Here is a 19,285-nt window from a genome sequence, read left to right as displayed (position 1 = left end):
GCAAAAAAATTCTGGCATAATGAGGTTTTGATCCATTGTATAGGCCCGAAGTATATGGGGAGAAGGGGGGGCTGCTTTCCTCTTCCTAACCCCATTTTTAGTTTTTGGGGTGGGTGGTGGTGCTGTACGGTCAAAAACCGGCAATTTCCTGCATTATGGAAAAAATTGTACTGAAAGTCGGAGAAAAGTCCTTGCAACTTTCTACACAGGTAGGGAGGGGGGGTCTGAGAAAAAATTTAATCTGTTTGAATACCTGGTATACGTGATTTTTATTTTAGAGCTGATTAATATTACCTCTTCCTTACCCCATTTTTTTTGGGTGGGTGGGTGGTGGTTCTGTACGGTCAAAAACCGGCAAATTCCTGCATTATGAAAAAAAAATTGTACCGAAAGTCGGAGAAAAGTCCAACTTTCTACTTTCCAATGTAAAAAAAAAAAAACCCTCAAATTTGGATAGGAATTTTTTTTCTACCTCCTCCCCCCCCCCCCAATTATCTAAATCAATCCACTGTGATATAAACATGCACATGTATGTATATATATATATATAGTTATGTTTATTGTCATGATTTAAAACAAACAGCAAAAAACAATTGAATATATGCTTTGGGAAAAAGGAAAATTAAAGTGAGCTGGAAAATGGACCGACTCAAAAACCCTTGTTAATGTGCAGGATGTTTTGTTGTTTTAAATGGCTCAAGTTCACCAGGCTTAGCATAAATTTAAATATGTTTATTTACGATCACTTTGATTAATATGGGAATTTTTTTTTAATCCGGACTGATCGTTATTTTTGGAGGACTGTACGAATTATTTTACGTAAGGTTGCACAATAATTTGTATTTAGTTAAATCACTTTTGATTCGTGGAGAATGTTGAATATAATCCAATCAAAATACGTCAGCTAAATTCCTTCTGCTACTAGCTAAAACATTCCGAAATATTTCTGTTGAACTTTATGATCATTTACAACAAAAAATTCTTTGGTGTAAGGTCTGTGTCTTAGCGGGATTGGAGCCCGGGAATTCATCCCCGGATTACGAAGGAGATTGTGGTCTTTCGTTGCTATTTATTGAAATCAATGGTAATCAACAACAGTAATGTTATTTTATGTTGATAACTTGATCGATTGATTCGTGTTTAAGTGTGTGTTTTAAATAATACTGAGAGAGGAGAAAATGCAGCGGACTAGACTGGGATTCGAGCCCTGGCCCTCTGAAACTCGAGTCAGGTGCTCTGCTACTCCAGCACACTAAGCCTACTACTAGACCAGAGTAATCTCAGCGAGATGTCATAAGGACTAAAAATTTTGGTCTGACGACTACTACAACGTCAGACCAAAAATTTTAGTTCCTACGACATCTTGCTTAGATTACTTCTAGAGGTTCACGGTGAGATACTTTTGACTTGTCGCAGCGTAACCTCCAGCAACTTTTTCATTGTAAAAATTCTCGCCACTGAAATCCCAAGAGGAAATAAATTATTTCATTAAAAATTCAGGCTTTGAATATAAAATCTGGAATAATTTTTTAATGCATGTGTAAATTAAAAATTTGACTATGTAATCACAGATAATTTTAAAGTTTTATGGGATTTAAGTTGCACAAGATTTGAAAAATTAAACAATAGGGAACTTGAGATACTAGTAGTGCAAGATCGACTTCCAACAGTTGCGAGTCTCTGCTGTTTACAATAACACTTGCACATAAAACACCGTTAATCTCTTGTATTAGCCATGAATCCATTAATTTCAAAATTGAAGCAGAAATTGAAACAACTGGAATGGAATATAATTTTTTCAATATTTGCATTGGGATATGATTAATCTCAGTGCAGCCAGATTTGTTGAAGCTAAAAACATATATATTGATGTCTCTTTTGAAGAAAAATCTTTATAACATGTATTTACACTGTGAATTGATGTGAATCACAGTTTGGATTGTATCCCTTTTGGGAAATTGGTCCCGACCTGTTCAATGCAGAATAAATTATATTCTTATCTTTATTTTGGGACATATTGGGGATGGGACTTTTAAAAGCAAAAAGAAATCCAGTAGGTATTTGTTTATGAAAATTGATTTTTTTAAAATTTAATATAGGTCAAATATTTCATTACTGCAGGTAGGCATTGCAAAAGAATAAACAGTGAAAATGGAGAATTTTGTGTTGTATGAGGAATTAGGAAGGGGAGACCACTCCATCATTTATAAAGGTAGAAGGAAGGGGACAATAAATTTTGTGGCCATCCACTGTATAGAGAAATGCAAACGCCCAGAGGTTACCAATACGGTAGGAAATTTTTAAAAAATAATTGGTTACTTTTTCAATCGGAAAGCAGTGGTTTGAAAAGAATTTGGAAAGTGTCTATGTTAATTTTTTGTACAATTTTGTTAAGTTGAAAAACATCTGAAAGAAATACTCATTATTTTGAAAATGATTTATGTACTTACTGAACATAATATGTAAAGCCATTATATGCATATTCTAATTATTCTTGAAAAAAATTAATAGAAAATCGAAAAAAAAATCATTCATTTTTTTGAATTTACCAATTGAAAATAATTTGATTAAATGAAGTGTACTAGTGTAATAACTGTAAGTACTAATGATTGTTGGGATCTAAATGTAAATGAATTTTTTTTACAGGTTAGAATGACCCATGACATCAGCCACCCCAATGTGGTAAAGTTTTATGAGTGGTATGAAACCAGTAACCACTTATGGCTAGTGGTAGAATTGTGCACCGGTGGTAGTCTAGCCACCCTGATCACACAGGACAGGAATCTCCCCGAGAGCTCCATCAGAAGCTTTGGTATTGATCTGGTAACAGGAATCCATTACATTCACTCCTTAGGAATTCTCTTCTGTGACCTCAGACCCACAAAGGTATGAAAACAGTTTCCTTCGATGAATTTTCCATTCTGTCAGCAGTTAAGTTTGATATATATATATATATATAAGATTACTTGATAAAGTTCTTGATTGTAAAAACATTTACAGAGCATGTGAAGTAAAAGTTGTATGAAACAACTCTTCTACAGAAAGGAAATCCTACTGTTTTGATGTGAAATACATTGTAGTTAAGATTTTTTCAGAAGATAGAGCTCTGTAAAGAACCAACTTTTTGTAAAAAACATAAAAAGTTATATTTATACAATGAAAACTAACTGAATTGTTTCTTATTTGACAGATTTTGCTGGATGGTTCTGGGACCCTGAAGTATGCTGACTTTGGTCTGTCCAGAGTAGAGGGGGAGATTTTGGAAGAGTTGTTTGAAAAGTTTGCAGATGCAGGAGAGATGTGGAGTACTGAAGCTGATGTAGAGGAAAACCCACTGTCAAAGAAGTACAAAACTACAGGTATTGATCAGAACCAAACTACAGGTAGTGTTTAGAGCCCACTGTCAAAGAAATATTTAAATACGGAGCATTGTTTCAGTTGTCCTTTTTAATTAATGTAAGTTAATTGTGTGTATCCTTTTATAGGTTTTGTGTTAACATGTTTAATTTCTACATGTTCTTTTTTAAACATATTTAAAATAAATTGGTTCTCTAATTGATAGGGATTTTGATTTCACAAAAAGGAGAGACTACTCATACGGTACATGTTCAAAATGTACTTTGACTTTATTGTTTAAAATTTGTCAGGAAACCCCACTTATATGGCACCTGAAGGCCTTCAGTCACATGAAATCACAATTCTCAGTGATCTGTGGTCGCTAGGGTGTGTACTGTATGAATTGTTCACAGGTGAGTGCATGATCCATTTTATTATATAATTATTATATTATCATTGAGTACACTTGTACAATTCAGTAGTATTTCTTATTTTTGTATTTTTCCACAGGACATCCTCCATTTCTAGCTGAGTCTTTCCAACAATTAAAAGAAAAAATTCTACATAAAGATTTACCCCCACCTAAAGTGAAAGGTAATTCTCAGTTTTGGTAATTTTTTTTCCCTTTGAATTTACACTTTTGAAGCATTTTTAAGTACCGATAATTGACACTGATACTTCTGTATTAATAAAAAGAATTCCAGATGCAGGCTATTTATTAATTAATGGATACAGTTTAAAGACTGTATGTACATGTAGTATAATGAATGAGTGTTGTTCACAGGTATCAGCATGTACATATGGATTCTGTACAATGCATTTTCTCTTTACAGGAAGTAGGTTTTCCTCCAAGCCCTCCCCAGATTTCCAGAGTCTGTTGGAGGGACTGCTGCAAAAGGATCCAGACAAAAGGTTGAGTTTAAAACTGAAATGTGTTGAAGGATGGTTCACAATTGAAACTACTGTAAACAAACGATACTATTGTATTATAAATGAGTTTGACTGGATTGACTTGAATTCCTCCAAATTAAAAAAAATGACTTAAAAAACATCATTTTAGAATGGTTTATACATTTATTTGTTACTAACAGTTGTAAGGTGTAAGATTTTGTGTTATCTTTCAGGATGGGTTGGCCTGGTTTGGTAAACCATCCATTCTGGCAGGGACGACTTAGTCATTTAGCTAAAGACCTGGTGACATCACAGGAGGTGAGGGGGAGCATTGTTAACACGGGTAGGAGCAGCGTGCTGGTGGAGGGGACGGCCTCGGCCCTGGGCAGAATCAAAACTGTGGACCTCAAGAAGAGTATGGACCGCCCTGTGTCAACACTGGAAACAGAGGGAACCAGACCAGGTCACCAGTTTATCACTGTGCCTGAATAATTAATAAGTTTTTTTTTAATGAAAAGTATGAAGTTTGATAGTTAGATGGAATATAAAAATATTTTACATTCTTTTTATATGTAGGATCAACCCTTGGAGATTACATGAGACCAAAAACAGCCCCTGGGAATGAAGGAGGTTCTTTGTTTACTCTAAGGTAAGTAAATGAAGTATTGCCCATATAAGAACATTTTAAATACAGTACTTTTTCATCAATTCTTTACAAAAGGGCTGTAAAAATTGCATTAAAACGGAAAAAAAATCTACTGTTAATAAAAGAAATGTTTTCTAGATGTAAATTTACATGTATGTATTTGTAGGGCATATTGTTACTACATGTATATAAATCATTACACACTTTATAATCAAAATGGTATGCATAAAATTATTTAAATAGTAATACACACATATCTGCTAACAGAGAATTACTATGTTTTTCAGTACTAGGCCACCTACTGCGGTTCCTCCTGATGAGAAATTAGCTCCGACCCAGAAACCCACTCAGTCTCCGTTATCTACTCGAGAAGTGCGGGAAACAATCGGGACCACAACCGGGGAATATCCGAGTGAGGAGACTAAAAACGCAGCTTTGGAGCTCATCTACCATCACAGTGACTTCCACATTACACCCATAGTGGACAACACAAAGGTTTGTCTGGCTTATACAGTTAAACTTAGGAAAATTGGACCTATGTAATTTTGCCACATATCCATTAAGGAATAAAGTATACATGTAGCTTGGGATCCAGTTTTTTATATCCAGTGACTCTAAAAGTCATGCAAATTTCATCATAGGAAACCCATGGTTTTTCTCTCTGTTTCACTAAGTTGAATGTAGTGTAACAGGGAGAAAACCTGTGGGTTCCAACAATGTACAAATATAAATACTTAGACATATTATGCTATTATCATGGATGATCAGTTGATCACTATTATTCTTTTTTGCGGGGAAGGGATTGGTGTGGTACAGGATTTGAAATACAGTATGACAAATGCATATTTCCAAGCTAATTGTTAAAATATGAAATAAATTTTAAAAAAATAACCCCTTTAGTTCATAAAGTTATCATCAGACATTTTTTTTATTTACGTGCTTATAAGTGAAAAAAAATCATTCTATTCTTCATGCATTGAATGTTTGCTTGATTACAAATGTACAGAATTAGAGATTTATCCTTCATATTATGTTAAAGAAAAAATAATAAGTCAATAAAGTTGAGGCATTACCTATCTACATTTTAGATTCTTATGCATGCACATCATCAAGTAAAGGTGGTATTTTTTTCATTTGTTAAATGTTTATTGAACAATTTTCACACATTTGCTCTCTTAATTTTTCAGAATTTGCATCAAGTTCAGAGGAATTTGTTTTTGTTCAAAAATTAATGTCACTTTTTTGGAACGGAGAGATATATTAAAATAAAAGCCTTGGTTTTGAAATCACATGTCTTTGAAATTGAAAACATAAATTGGAAAAGAGAGACCAAAGACAATAAAATGTACAATGGACCTGCAATGATTGAATATGTTCTCTATTTTTGAAAATGTTTATGCATGTGTTACTATGCAAGTTGATGCATGAATTTGTTTGTTGATATTAATTCCGAGCTACATCTATACAATTTTTTACTGCTATGATAAAAACTTTAATTTTTCAAAATAAAGAAATACAAGTATATGCTATGGTATGCATTTTAAATTATTTCTAACAGAATCTGATAGTTTCCTCATTTAATTTCAGATTCAGAAACCAGGGACAGCAAAGTTTGATTCCAAAATCCTGCCTGTTCCACCATTTCCTGGTAAACATTCAGATTATACATATACATGTATATGTGGTTACATAAGTTTGGGATTTAACCAATGCTGTACAAAGGGAAATTTTCACCTCCATTTTATTTTTGCCCTTTTCACCCTCTTCTTGATAGGGTGAATTTAAAACTGGAGGAATTCAAATTACACAACATAATTTCTTAAACAGAACTATGACTGGGCAAATTTAAAACGGGGCAAAATTGTTCACAAGTGCAAAAGGGCGAGTATAACACAGGGCGAAAAAATATCCCTGTATACAGTAATTTTGATTCATTATACATGTAACGATAAATGATATCTGATAATTCATAATATATTTGAAACTACAGGGCTTGAAAGTCATTTTGCTGTAACTTACAGTAAAGGTTAAAATCATAATGAACTTTTTCTCTGTAACCATGTTTTGTTGTACAAATAAAATATGATTAGTTTTGTTATTAAAATGTCATTTCTTATGTGCAAGTTCCTTTTACTACATGTTCATTAAGAAATCATCTAAATAGAACATACATGTATTTTACCTAATATCTGTTTGCTAATTTTGAATATTTAATACTGTATTACTGACAATTCAATTTTAGCTGAAAAAATGGTGACTATGTCAGAGAAAGAGCTCTCTAAGCATATCAAGGCCATTTATGATGGGCTGTCAATCAATGAAAAGGGACCACCCTCACAGAAAAGGATCCACCTACTTCACTATCTGACAGGTATCTCAACCAATCCTCAGGTGGCTACACAACTCACCAAGCATCACATCCTGTCAGTGCTTGCCAAAGTTGTTAAGGAAACTCAACATCTAGACGTGTGAGTAAATTGGCTAATATAATAATGAATTTGAGCGCTACTTTTAAGCTTCAGATTTTTTTGTGATTGAAACAGTATATACATATATGTAATAAGTATGTACAGTAATTTTAAAAAAGACTACCGAACAAAAAGTAATTTTTGATATTGACAGTAAATCTTTAAAATTCTTGAATCTGAAGAAAGAGGCTTGTACTGCAATATGGTTTCAATTGGTGCGTAAGTTTAAACAGAGATTACATTTCTTAATTTGAATCCAGGAAGACTAAGGCAGCCCGTGTAATTGGCTTGATTGCTGGAAATGCAGAAGAGCTGGATGAGAGTGTGAACGCCTCGGAATCCATTGCTATCCTGACAGAAGTCATCAGAGAGAATGTGAAAAACGGGAAACTGAAGCAAGGGGTTCTACCAGCTGTAGGGGAACTCCTGTACTTCATAGCACAACAGGTAAGAGACAGGGGATTCTACCAGCTGTAGGGGAACTCCTGTACCTCATAGCACAACAGGTAAGTGACAGGGGGTTCTACCAGATGTAGGGGAACTCCTGTACCATAGCACAACAGGTAAGTTACAGGGGGTTCTACCAAGAGTAAGGGAACTCCTGTACTTCATAGCACAACAGGTAAGTGACAGGGGGTTCTACCAGCTGTAGGGGAACTCCTGTACTTCATAGCACAACAGGTAAGTGACAGGGGGTTCTACCAGCTGTAGGGGAACTCCTGTACTTCATAGCACAACAGGTAAGTTACAGGGGGTTCTACCAGATGTAGGGGAACTCCTGTACTTCATAGCACAACAGGTAAGTGACAGGGGGTTCTACCAGATGTAGGGGAACTCCTGTACTTCATAGCACAACAGGTAAGTGACAGGGGGTTCTACCAGCAGTAGGGGAACTCCTGTACTTCATAGCACAACAGGTAAGAGACAGGGGGTTCTACCAGCTGTAGGGGAACTCCTGTACTTCATAGCACAACAGGTAAGTGACAGGGGGTTCTACCAGATGTAGGGGAACTCCTGTACCATAGCACAACAGGTAAGTGACAGGGGGTTCTACCAGATGTAGGGGAACTCCTGTACTTCATAGCACAACAGGTAAGTGACAGGGGGTTCTACCAGATGTAGGGGAACTCCTGTACTTCATAGCACAACAGGTAAGAGACAGGGGGTTCTACCAGCTGTAGGGGAACTCCTGTACTTCATAGCACAACAGGTAAGTGACAGGGGGTTCTACCAGCTGTAGGGGAACTCCTGTACTTCATAGCGCAACAGGTAAGTGACAAGGGGTTCTACCAGCTGTAGGGGAACTCCTGTACTTCATAGCACAACAGGTAAGTGACAGGGGGTTCTACCAGATGTAGGGGAACTCCTGTACTTCATAGCACAACAGGTAAGTGACAGGGGGTTCTACCAGATGTAGGGGAACTCCTGTACTTCATAGCACAACAGGTAAGTGACAGGGGGTACTACCAGCTGTAGGGGAACTCCAGTACTTCATAGCACAACAGGTAAGTTACAGGGGGTTCTACCAGCTGTAGGGGAACTCCTGTACTTCATAGCACAACAGGTAAGTGACAGGGGGTTCTACCAGCTGTAGGGGAACTCCTGTACTTCATAGCACAACAGGTAAGTGACAGGGGGTTCTACCAGATGTAGGGGAACTCCTGTACTTCATAGCACAACAGGTAAGTGACAGGGGGTTCTACCAGCTGTAGGGGAACTCCTGTACTTCATAGCACAACAGGTAAGTGACAGGGGGTTCTACCAGCTGTAGGGGAACTCCTGTACTTCATAGCACAACAGGTAAGAGACAGGGGGTTCTACCAGCTGTAGGGGAACTCCTGTACTTCATAGCACAACAGGTAAGTGACAGGGGGTTCTACCAGCTGTAGGGGAACTCCTGTACTTCATAGCACAACAGGTAAGAGACAGGGGGAAATACTGGCTGTGGATAATGTCTGTACTCATATCTTTATCAATGACTTTCTATTTAAAAACTTTGATTGCAGGAAGTCAAGCAAGGAAAGACTTGTGACAACTGGAGTGTACCATCCATGACATACACAGTGATCATCAGATGCTGCAGAGATGGGGTATTTATTATCAGTTTTTGTGAAAAAATCCTTTTTGTTTCACTTGTTGCAATCTACAGCAACTTAATACAGGCATATAAACTTTCAATTTAAAAGATTATTTTTTTATGATTCATTTGAAAAAATTGCAGTTTGGAAGAATCAATTATTTTAAAGCACATCACGAACATAATGTCTACATGTATATGTGAGGTGGGCACCCCACACGTCTTTTAAGAGAATGATAAAGATCTATATCATGATTACAGGAGGATGCTGTTGTGAACCACATAGCAGCAAAAACTGTAGAGAATGTTGTGGCTACACTGGGTAATCATGCTCAGGTAAGAATCTATGACAGACTTTTTAAAAATTCAAAATAGATGTTTAAATTTTAAAAATATTTTTGTACATGCAAGCTTTGTCTAGACGGTGTCTTTAATTATAGGTGAAATAAATGCAAGAATGTATTGTTTTATTTTCAGAAATTTGTTAGCAATGAGATGGGACAGTCTTTGTGGTACATCTTTAAGCATTCCACAGTGGATTCACTTAGAATCACAGCACTTAATGTACGTTATGTAGGCTGAATCTAGAGAACACACTTTATTGTATCAAAACGTATATACCTGTACTAGTATACTAGGATATAAACCATGTATTCATATTACCCCATTTTATCAATTTTCTGTAGAAAAAATTAGAACTTGCGTTTGAATTTTAGGCCCTGTGTAGAATTACCCACCACCACCCCCAGGTATTCCAGAGTGTTATTGACACAGTTGGCATGACAACCATTTTGTCGGCCCTGTCGTTTGGTATAACTAGGATCCAGCAGGCTATAGTCACTATGTTTGGAGCACTGATTGCCTCAGGACAGTACCTCAACAGGATTGTTCAGGATAAGGTGAGAGATAAGTCTAGTTATTCATCAAACCACTCATTAGATTTTCAATTTTGGAAATGGATAATTTTCAAATGTCTTTTTGTAAATTATCAATACAGTATTTATTTTGTTTTGTTTGTTTGTCTGTTGTTTTTTGCCATCAATTTTTCTAATTTATTCAATGTGATTAAATTAAAAGAATTTCAAATTAACTTTTGTGTATTTTTAAGCTTTTGATTTATTTTTATTTTATTTTCCATTTCCAGGACTTCCTTCAGAAGCTTATTAAGCTACTAGATTCCCCGTCTGTTGTCATCAGAGCTAAGGCTTTTGTTGTCATCCATGAAGTTGTCAAGAATAATTATGATCTTCTGCTCAACAGTTGTCAACTAAGGTGGGAATTAAGCAAAATATTTATGATACAGTTTTATTGAAAGTTTATATGAGCACTTTTATTATACTGCACAGATACCATTTAAAAAATATGTACATGCTTCCATAATCTGTAGAGTTCCTGTATGCCATTTATGATCAGCCATCCAAATCAATTTCTCAGGTTTCTTTCATTCATTTACACCAACATTTTTTTTTCACCTTTTACAATTTTCTATTATATGCTATAATTTTTTCTCAATCACCTCCTTCATTTATTCAGGTTGGTGATGTATATAGAGCGAGATAGTCGTCGCCAGACCCCCAGGGATGGTAAAGTGGAGAACAATGGCTCGGACTGTAGTGAATATCTGATGCAGTGTCTAGATCTACTCATCAACCACATTGTAGATGTTGTTCCCAAGATCTTCAGTAAGGACAAGAAATACTCATTAAATAGAATGTGTAGTTTACATACAGAATTGTAAAATGGTTATTTCTTCATATTCTGATTATTATACCCCCGCTTTGAAGGAAAGGGGGGTATACTGTTTTACCCTTGTGTGTCTTTCTGTGTGTCCGTCCGTAACAAATTTTCATAGCAGTTTGCTCAGCAACTACTCATCGTAGATGCTTGAAATTTTAACACAATCTTCTCGGAGCATGCCATATGGTGGGATACATTTTTGCTCAAATCCAATGTCAACTTCCTGTTTGTATGTGCGTCTGTCCGTTTCATACCTAACAAATTTTCATCGCAGTTTTCTCAGCAACTACTCATCATAGATGCTTGAAATTTTAACACAATCTTCTCTGAGGCAGGCCATATAGTGGGATACATTTTTGCTCAAATCCGATTTCAACTTCCTGTTTGTATGTGCGTCTGTCCGTTTCATACATAACAAATTTTTGTAGCAGTTTTATCAGCAACTACTTATCGTAGATGCTTGAAATTTTAACACAATCTTCTTTGAGGCATGCCATATGGAGGGATACATTTTTGCTCAAATCCAATATCAACTTCCTGTTTGTCTGTGCATCTGTCTGTTTCATACATAACAAAATTTCGTCACAGTTTTCTCAGCAACTACTCATCGCAGATGCTTGAAATTTTAGCACAATCTTCTCTGAGGCATGCCATACGGTAGGATACATTTTTGTTTAAATCCGATATCAACTTCCTGTTTTTCTGTGTGTCTGTTTGTTTCATACATAACAAATTGTCATCGCAGTTTTCTCAGCAACTACTCATCACAGATGCTTGAAATTTTAACACAATCTTCTCTGAGACATGCCATATTGTGGGATGCCTTTTTGTTAAAATCTTATGTCAACTTCCTGTTTGTCTGTGTGTCTATCTGTTTCATATATAACAAATCTTCGTCACAGTTTTCTCATTACTATTCACAGCAGATGCTTGAAATTTTATTACACTCTTTGTTGAGGCATGCCATATGGTGGGATTAATTTTGATATGAATCTGATGTCAACTTCATATTTTTCTGTGCGTCTGCCTGTAATTGAACTTGTGTTTATTAACATGATAGTGCTTTATATTTACACCGGAGCGGGGGTATTACTAGTGAGCATTGGCTCACAGATTTCTTGTTCTTATACTTTCAAATATAAAAGAAGGCAAAAAAAAATAGTTCCTTTTAAGAGAAATGAATAACCAGTATTTCATGGTTATTGTGATATGATAAAAATGTTATGAACAAGTTTTTAAACAAATTAATTGATTTAAAGATACTGCAGAGAAAACAGAATGATAAAATGAAAATATTCTGTGTACATATTTAATAATTGTACCTTTCTTGTTTACAGAGGAGATAGTGTCGTCGTTAGATGCTGTGATGGGAAGGAAACATCCTAATGCTGTCCAGGCCAAACAGCTGAGGTCCTCCCTCCCCCTCATACACGTGTTTCTACACCTTGTCACAAGTCAGGTACTGTCTGCATGTATATACGTATAATAACTTCCATTCCATTGACTTTGAACAATTAAAAAGTTTTGATTTTAAAAATTATGCACAGTATGTCGAATGTAAATATTTTATATTTGCAATAGAGACATAGATGTAGATTAGCATTTGCATGGCAACCAGCAGTATGTTCATTGCCATAATGTGATGTTTTAATATTTTGACACAGATATTCAGACCAAAGATTGTAAATGAGGAATTCATCAAAAACCTCTCCTCTCTGTTATCTCATATCAGGAGTATTGAGGCAGGGGAGACAAATATAGAAGGAGCCAGTGGTAAGGAAAAGTATACATAGATATACCAGAAGTCAGATTTTAAAATTTTTATGAAAGCTAAAGTGTAAAATAACTTTTTTCATAATGAAAGGTACTCTTTTATAAATCTGATTTTGTTAACACAAAATTTCCTTCATACTAGTGCATTATTAGTATTATTTCTGAAATATTTTGTACTTTGGCTTAAGAGAGAAAAATTACAATGAGCTTATTATTAACTCATTGTTTAATTAATCTATTTAAAGCAGACAGGCCTAAAGGTATGCATATTCTTAGTATGCTTAGAAGTATGACTCCTGTTTCTGCTTGCTGCTTTTCTTCACTCATAATGCAGACAAAACTGTATAGTATTCCTTCATCAAAATTCCCCAGACAAAACTGTATAGCATTCCTTCATCAAAATTCCCCAGATATAAAATACAGCTGCATTGTATTGTAGATTAATTTTTGATCAAGGTTATGAACTTTCTCTGTCAGAACACCCAATCGTTTCAATGAATTAGATTCATATGTTAAAACACACGATTGCTTTTTTGTTTATATAAATATTTTAGTCTTCATGCTTTTATGCCAAGTCTTGAATAAAGTTTTTAAAACTCCAACTACTTGAAGATTCTTAAGTTTGCACAAATGTACAAATATCCTCTTTTTAAATTAGTTTTGCATTAAATTGAGATGTATATTAAACGAAGAAATATAAAAACTTTGTTGGTAAAGTCACTTTAATATTCACAATCATAATTTCTTCCCGTTCTAATTAAGGTACATATAAATCTTAAGATATTATTTATATAAATATAGACCTATAACTATACAAATTATACATTTGTTAATTACTAAATTCACAGATTAAATTAAGTTATTTAAATGTATGAAACAATAATAAGTCTTATTTATTTCAGGGTCCATCACACCATCTGAATTTGTGACGACCACCATGTCAGTCCTGGAGGGCATATCCCAGCATCCTCAGCTGGTCGCGGACTTCCATCAGGTCATCCTAGAGAGTGTTCTACCAATCATTGCTGACTTAGTGGTCAGTCAGAATGGTATGGTTCCACTAACAAGGAATCTGAATTGTTCTCTCATTTTTCCCCATTTCATTTATCAAGATAACCAAAATAAGTTTATCCCAATATGGAAATTTACTGCAATTCAGTCAAGAAGCATGCTTTATTATACAAGTACATTATGTAGCTTTACTAAATGAGTGTAGGATTATTTTGTTATAATTTTTATTTAACCATAGAAGTCTTATGACTACAGAAATTTACTTTTGTGCTCTATCCTCTTTTATTAATTGGTGTGAAAATATTAATATTTACAATGTCCATGTAAATTTTTTGTACTTCCAGGGGAGACCAGAGCTTTGTCCTTGAGACTGTTCTCTGACATTGCCTCAGTGTATCTGAATCAAGAACAGTATGCCGGGGGAGAGAAAGTAATGAATGTAGCAGGACTACATAAGATCATCACAGAAAGACTACTACCACAGTAAATAGACAGAAAATTAATAACTCTTGTCAATATTGCAATTCAAAACTGAAATGATTAACCTTTCATTATTATATTTTTTTAAGAATCTTTTATTGACATCTCTTGAAACTAATGTAGACCCTCCCCAATTCTATTGTAGAATCAATAGATTATTACTTGGATTTATTTTTTGAATTTTTTAAAAATTGATTTTCAAACTTCCACCTCAATTGACACTTTTTAGACCCACTTGCATTTTTACCAATAAGCAGACTTACATTTAAATATACTTCTCACCTAAATAAATTGACCTTTCTGTGTCAGGTTTGAGCAGATTCTCCTTGATCAGGAGCCCCTCCCCAGCTGTGGACTGAAGCTTCTACTGACCCTCCTGGATCAGAATGGAGGGTTCATCAAACAGTTTGAACAGCTAGGATTGGTGTCAGTCATATTCCAAGTCATGATGGTAGGTGAAAGGCCAAAATTTATTTCATTATATAATGGATATGATTTTTATTTTGTCAGTCCATAATTTCATTTATTGTACTTTTGCATATAATAACAAATGAATTTTTCTGAAAAAATATTAAGAATTTCTTCAATGTCTCTTGGATAAATTTTAAGCATGTATAATATTCCCAGTTAAAGGGAATATGTTCATGCAAATACTCTTGATATCTATGGAGTTTGTGTATGAAGAAAACTTTTTAAATGTAATATTGGTAATTCAAAGGATCACCAAAGCAATCCCCTGAACAGCTCTATGCAAAGTATTGCTGGAATCCTCAACTGTCTTGTGGCTCATAAAGACACAAATATGAAGGATCTGTATGAACAAGGTAGGGATATTTTATATGATAGATAAAAAAAAAACATTAACTGACTAATTGTACCTATTAACAAAGTAAAAATTTTTTGCATATATTCTGTGTGCATATTTTGCCTTATACACATGCATAAATTATTAAGATATATAAAATAATGTCTATTACTTTATATACACTGTAATTATATTTTATACTATTTACTATTATTCTGTTGCATTGAATATTGAATAATTTATTAAATGTACATGTATACTGGTACTTTAAAAGGTAAAGCTTAAGTAGAAGAGAATCAAACACTGTATTTATTTAGATAATTGGATAGCACAAAGCTGTAAGAATTATCAAAAAAGTACCATTGTATAATTTTTTTTGTTTTTTAGCACTTTTTAAATGCTAATTCCATACATGTGCCAAATAATAGTATTTATTATATAGTATTTGTATATGCTGTTTGAACTTTACACAGTAGTTTAACTGTACCTAACAGGTTTGATCGACTACTTCACCACCCTGTTCTTTGATGTGACCACTGCCTGTCTGGACACAGACGAACACACAGACAACAAGGTGGCCCTGTCTATGTTACAGAACTTACTGGACACACTACACAGCATGTTCAAGTATGTCTCAGAGGTCGTCAGGAAAGCACTGCAGGTAGGAAATTAATAGAAAGAAAACTCAGTGTTTATATTTTCAAATATCAATTGACAAGTAAATAAAAGGAAATTATAATTTTTTAAAAAAGATTTAGAAAAAATACTAGATTTGTTTTTATAAGACTTAAAGTAATGATTTTTAAAAAAATCAAAGGCTAAAGAACATGTACTTCAAATGAAGTCTTTCATTTTACAACTATTAAATTTTGTTCTGGTAATATTTAGTCTCGAGCAGATGAAACAGTAAGTTGACGGTTGTTTGTGAAAATAGTATGTACTTCATTTTGCTAGTAATATGAAGTAGTGATTGACTTTTAGACCAAATTATCTCTTAGTTTCTGAGTGTGACTGCAGTAAGAACAACAAAAAGGAAAACAATTATATTATTTTAACATTGTTCTTTGTTTTGATAACAGAACAAGAGAGCTGGAGGGGAGGGAGGAAATCGTGAGGCAGAGGAAGCAGAGCAGCTGTTACTGACCAATAAATCACTGACAGACCTCACTACTATCCTAACTCAACTGGTAAGTTAAAGACATCACTCCCATACTGACCAATAAATCACTGACAGACTTTACCACTATCCTAACTCAACTGGTAAGTTACAGATCTGACACCCATACTGACCAGTAGGATAGATCTCACACTCATACTGACTAAATACATGTAGTCTCAAATATCACTACTGTCCTTGCTCAATTGGTAAAGAAAAAAGAAGTGTTTGTGAAATACTATGCACCTGGTGGTAACAAAGTTCAAAAAAGCTATTTTTTGGAAAAAAAAGCTATTCTTAGCATACAGGTCACAGTCAAGGTCATTGACCTTGGTGTCATAAAAGAACTCAATTAGTGGAGTATGCATACCAAATATGAAGTCTCTATCATTCATGGTTCAGAAGTTATTGCGAAGGTTAAAGTTGAAACAGACAGAAAGACAAACAGATAAACAGACAAATGGACAGACAGGACAAAAAAAATATGCACTCCTGATCCAGATGAATAAAAAGGTTTCTCTATACAAATTAGCTAAGCTCTGTCAGTTGAAGCAATTTGTTATTATATTTTTTTCTTCTGAAAAACCCATAAGCTTGACAATAATAGCATAATTTTTTCTGCTGAAAAACCCATAAGCTTGACAATAATAGCATAATTTCTTTGTACTGTATTCCAGTTGTGTTTTGAGGACACTGATATCCAGGATTTCTCCACTAAATGTCTGTCTCTCCTGGTCCAGCTATTTGGAGGAGAGAATAAGGATGCCATGACTCCAGAAAATATGGTAATCATTTTATAAAATATGGCATACTAGTATACAGTGTTTCTAAAATTATATTTAAAAATATTCATGTTTGGAAGAATGCATTTTAGCTGTAATGTGTTTGTAACTTCTTGAGATTTGAATTTTAGGAGAAAGTCTTATAGGAACAAATGTGTATATTTCAAGTATAAGTTTTGAAGCAAAATAAGCATTGTACTGCTGTTTTATATTTTCTATCATATTTAACTATATATGACAGTATAAAAACACAACAGATTTTTATAAGTTTTATGTTGGAAATAAATAGGTTAAAAAAATTTAATCAGGTCAATGTTTTTATAATCATCCAGGAATACTACAGTAAGGCACTGAAGAAGGCTGATGTCAAGAAACAGAAAGTTCTGTTAAGGATCATTAAAAGACTGGTAAGTGTTCCATCAATTTGTTAAGATTAAATGAAATAGATTGGTAGGTGGATCTCGCAATTTTATCATGTTAGATAAAACATGGGACAAGGTCTGTAAGACTGATAGATGGATCTAATAAATTGTCAGGTCAATTGGCTGCATGAAAATTAGGACATCATTAGTCTTTAAAACTGTAATACTGATAGTAGGATCTTATTGTTTGTCATCTTACTCCATGTAGTAAAAGTCTAACAGTTTGACAGTTTAAATAATAAGGAACTACATATATTTTTCTGAATCTAGAAACCTATTTTAAAATATTCAACCTATCTAAAAAAGTGTGCCATATTTGGATTAATTTCTGAGGGAAAATTTTCAACTCCAAACATAGTTTAACTATAATTCATATAGAATGTTCAATGATAAATAAGATGTAAACCTATTGAATTTCAGCTGAGTACAGAGAAGGTTCACATAGAGTCCATGAGACAACATGGAGAGACTTTAGCCAACACCATCAGGAATCTTGTCCAGACTGCCAGGTCAGTTGTTAAAGGATAAAAATACACCAACCAATCAAAAGAGATCTCTAGGATCACATGGGGTACAATGACTAATCAGATTTTTGTTTACTTACAGCTCTCATGCAGATGTAGCCATCTCCTCCTTGGCAGCAGATATCCTCAAAATGACTGGTCATTTAAAATAGAAAAATTACTAGCCACGCCCCTTATATTGGATGTGTTCATGGTTGTAGAATGAAGTGTGTTTTAAAAGTGAATCATTTCGTATTGTTCAAGACACTGTACACTGAACACTGTACACTTGTTTAATGTTTTTTGTGTATTGCTGATATACTGCTAGATACTTGTGTGTGTTTTGTTTATGACTCCCTTTTTTTGTACAAAATCTCACTGTAAAATTTTAAACATTCCGTCCTCATCAAATGAAAATAAAAACCATCAAAAATATTGTGTGTGATATTTTTATTACCTCAAAACTTAAATTATTATTGAAGTCTGATTATCAAAATCTGCAGGATGCAGCTTTTCTTTATCCTGTATTCACATTTTCCATTTCTAGTCAATAAAAAATATTACAGAAATAAGATAGGTAGACAAATACACCTGTTGGGTTTCCTTGTTTAATTATTGACTTTGCACCCTGTGAAAAATTAGGTAATCAAAAAGTATATTGATTTGTTAATCAATTCTGTCAGCTTTCATCAAAAGAGGTCATTTATCAAATTTACAGAAATATAAACTGATAGATTTTACATCATTGTGTATTACTTCCACTAGAGGAAAAAAAGGTCATCAATGCATAAATAATTTTGGATTGAAGATATATGTATTGATTTGCTGTGCAATAAGTGTGACCAACATATATGCTTAAATGAGCAATATATCATGAGAGTGAGGTTTGTGCCCCCCCCCCCAAAAAAAATCTGAATTGCGTGGGTAATATATATGTTGTGATCAGCTTCAGACAATGCACAGATCTAGAGAGGGTAACAGGGTGATCACCCCCCCCCCCCCCCCCCCCACACACACACACACACACCGAAATAGACTGGACAAGTTGTTAATTTTTCTTTAATTCCAAATCCGAAAATATTTTTATACACCCAGTTGAAAAGCAGGGTGGTATATAGTGATGGGGGTGTTCGTCCGTCTGTCAGTACGTCAATCGTCTGTTACAATATGGGGTACCCCTCTCTTTTCTACAACTCCT

The 19,285-nt window shown here is 34.4% G+C and overlaps 1 protein-coding gene across 4 annotated transcripts; it reads left to right on the top strand.

Annotated features, from left to right (window-relative positions):
* Positions 1-914: 914 nt before the first annotated feature.
* Positions 915-18,522, top strand: LOC134242773 (serine/threonine-protein kinase ULK4-like). Of its 4 annotated transcripts, none has more exons than XM_062724901.1 (32): positions 915-1,084; positions 2,122-2,289; positions 2,647-2,886; positions 3,191-3,359; positions 3,648-3,749; positions 3,847-3,930; positions 4,170-4,248; positions 4,461-4,690; positions 4,804-4,876; positions 5,161-5,368; positions 5,962-5,991; positions 6,461-6,521; positions 7,116-7,341; positions 7,602-7,788; positions 9,348-9,431; positions 9,680-9,754; positions 9,896-9,982; positions 10,135-10,317; positions 10,563-10,690; positions 10,952-11,100; positions 12,493-12,614; positions 12,820-12,928; positions 13,831-13,977; positions 14,284-14,422; positions 14,729-14,870; positions 15,138-15,243; positions 15,719-15,885; positions 16,304-16,411; positions 17,058-17,165; positions 17,495-17,569; positions 18,005-18,093; positions 18,191-18,522. In XM_062724901.1, the coding sequence occupies exons 2-32, from the start codon at positions 2,152-2,154 to the stop codon at positions 18,258-18,260; spliced, it is 3,915 nt and encodes a 1,304-aa protein (XP_062580885.1). In that variant the 5' UTR covers positions 915-1,084; positions 2,122-2,151; the 3' UTR covers positions 18,261-18,522. The 4 variants fall into 4 exon arrangements, with proteins under 4 accessions (XP_062580885.1, XP_062580884.1, XP_062580886.1 ...); XM_062724900.1 differs by having other exon boundaries at positions 13,816-13,977; XM_062724902.1 differs by lacking the exon at positions 5,962-5,991 and having other exon boundaries at positions 13,816-13,977.
* Positions 18,523-19,285: the final 763 nt, after the last annotated feature.

Source organism: Saccostrea cucullata, unplaced genomic scaffold (genome assembly GCF_032062105.1).
Source record: "Saccostrea cucullata isolate Sc308-1 unplaced genomic scaffold, CSIRO_AGI_Scuc_v1 ctg907, whole genome shotgun sequence".
In the NCBI taxonomy this organism is placed as follows: Eukaryota; Metazoa; Mollusca; class Bivalvia; order Ostreida; family Ostreidae; genus Saccostrea; species Saccostrea cuccullata.
This window is presented reverse-complemented; position numbering and strand designations above follow the sequence as displayed.

Coding starts and splice junctions, on each gene's coding strand:
- LOC134242773 (XM_062724900.1), top strand. CDS start 2,152: ATGGAGAATTTTGTGTTGTATGAGGAATTAGGAAGGGGAGACCACTCC. Junction 4,249..4,460: donor CAAAAGGATCCAGACAAAAG/GTTGAGTTTAAA, acceptor GTTATCTTTCAG/GATGGGTTGGCCTGGTTTGG. Junction 15,244..15,718: donor GAAGGATCTGTATGAACAAG/GTAGGGATATTT, acceptor TGTACCTAACAG/GTTTGATCGACTACTTCACC.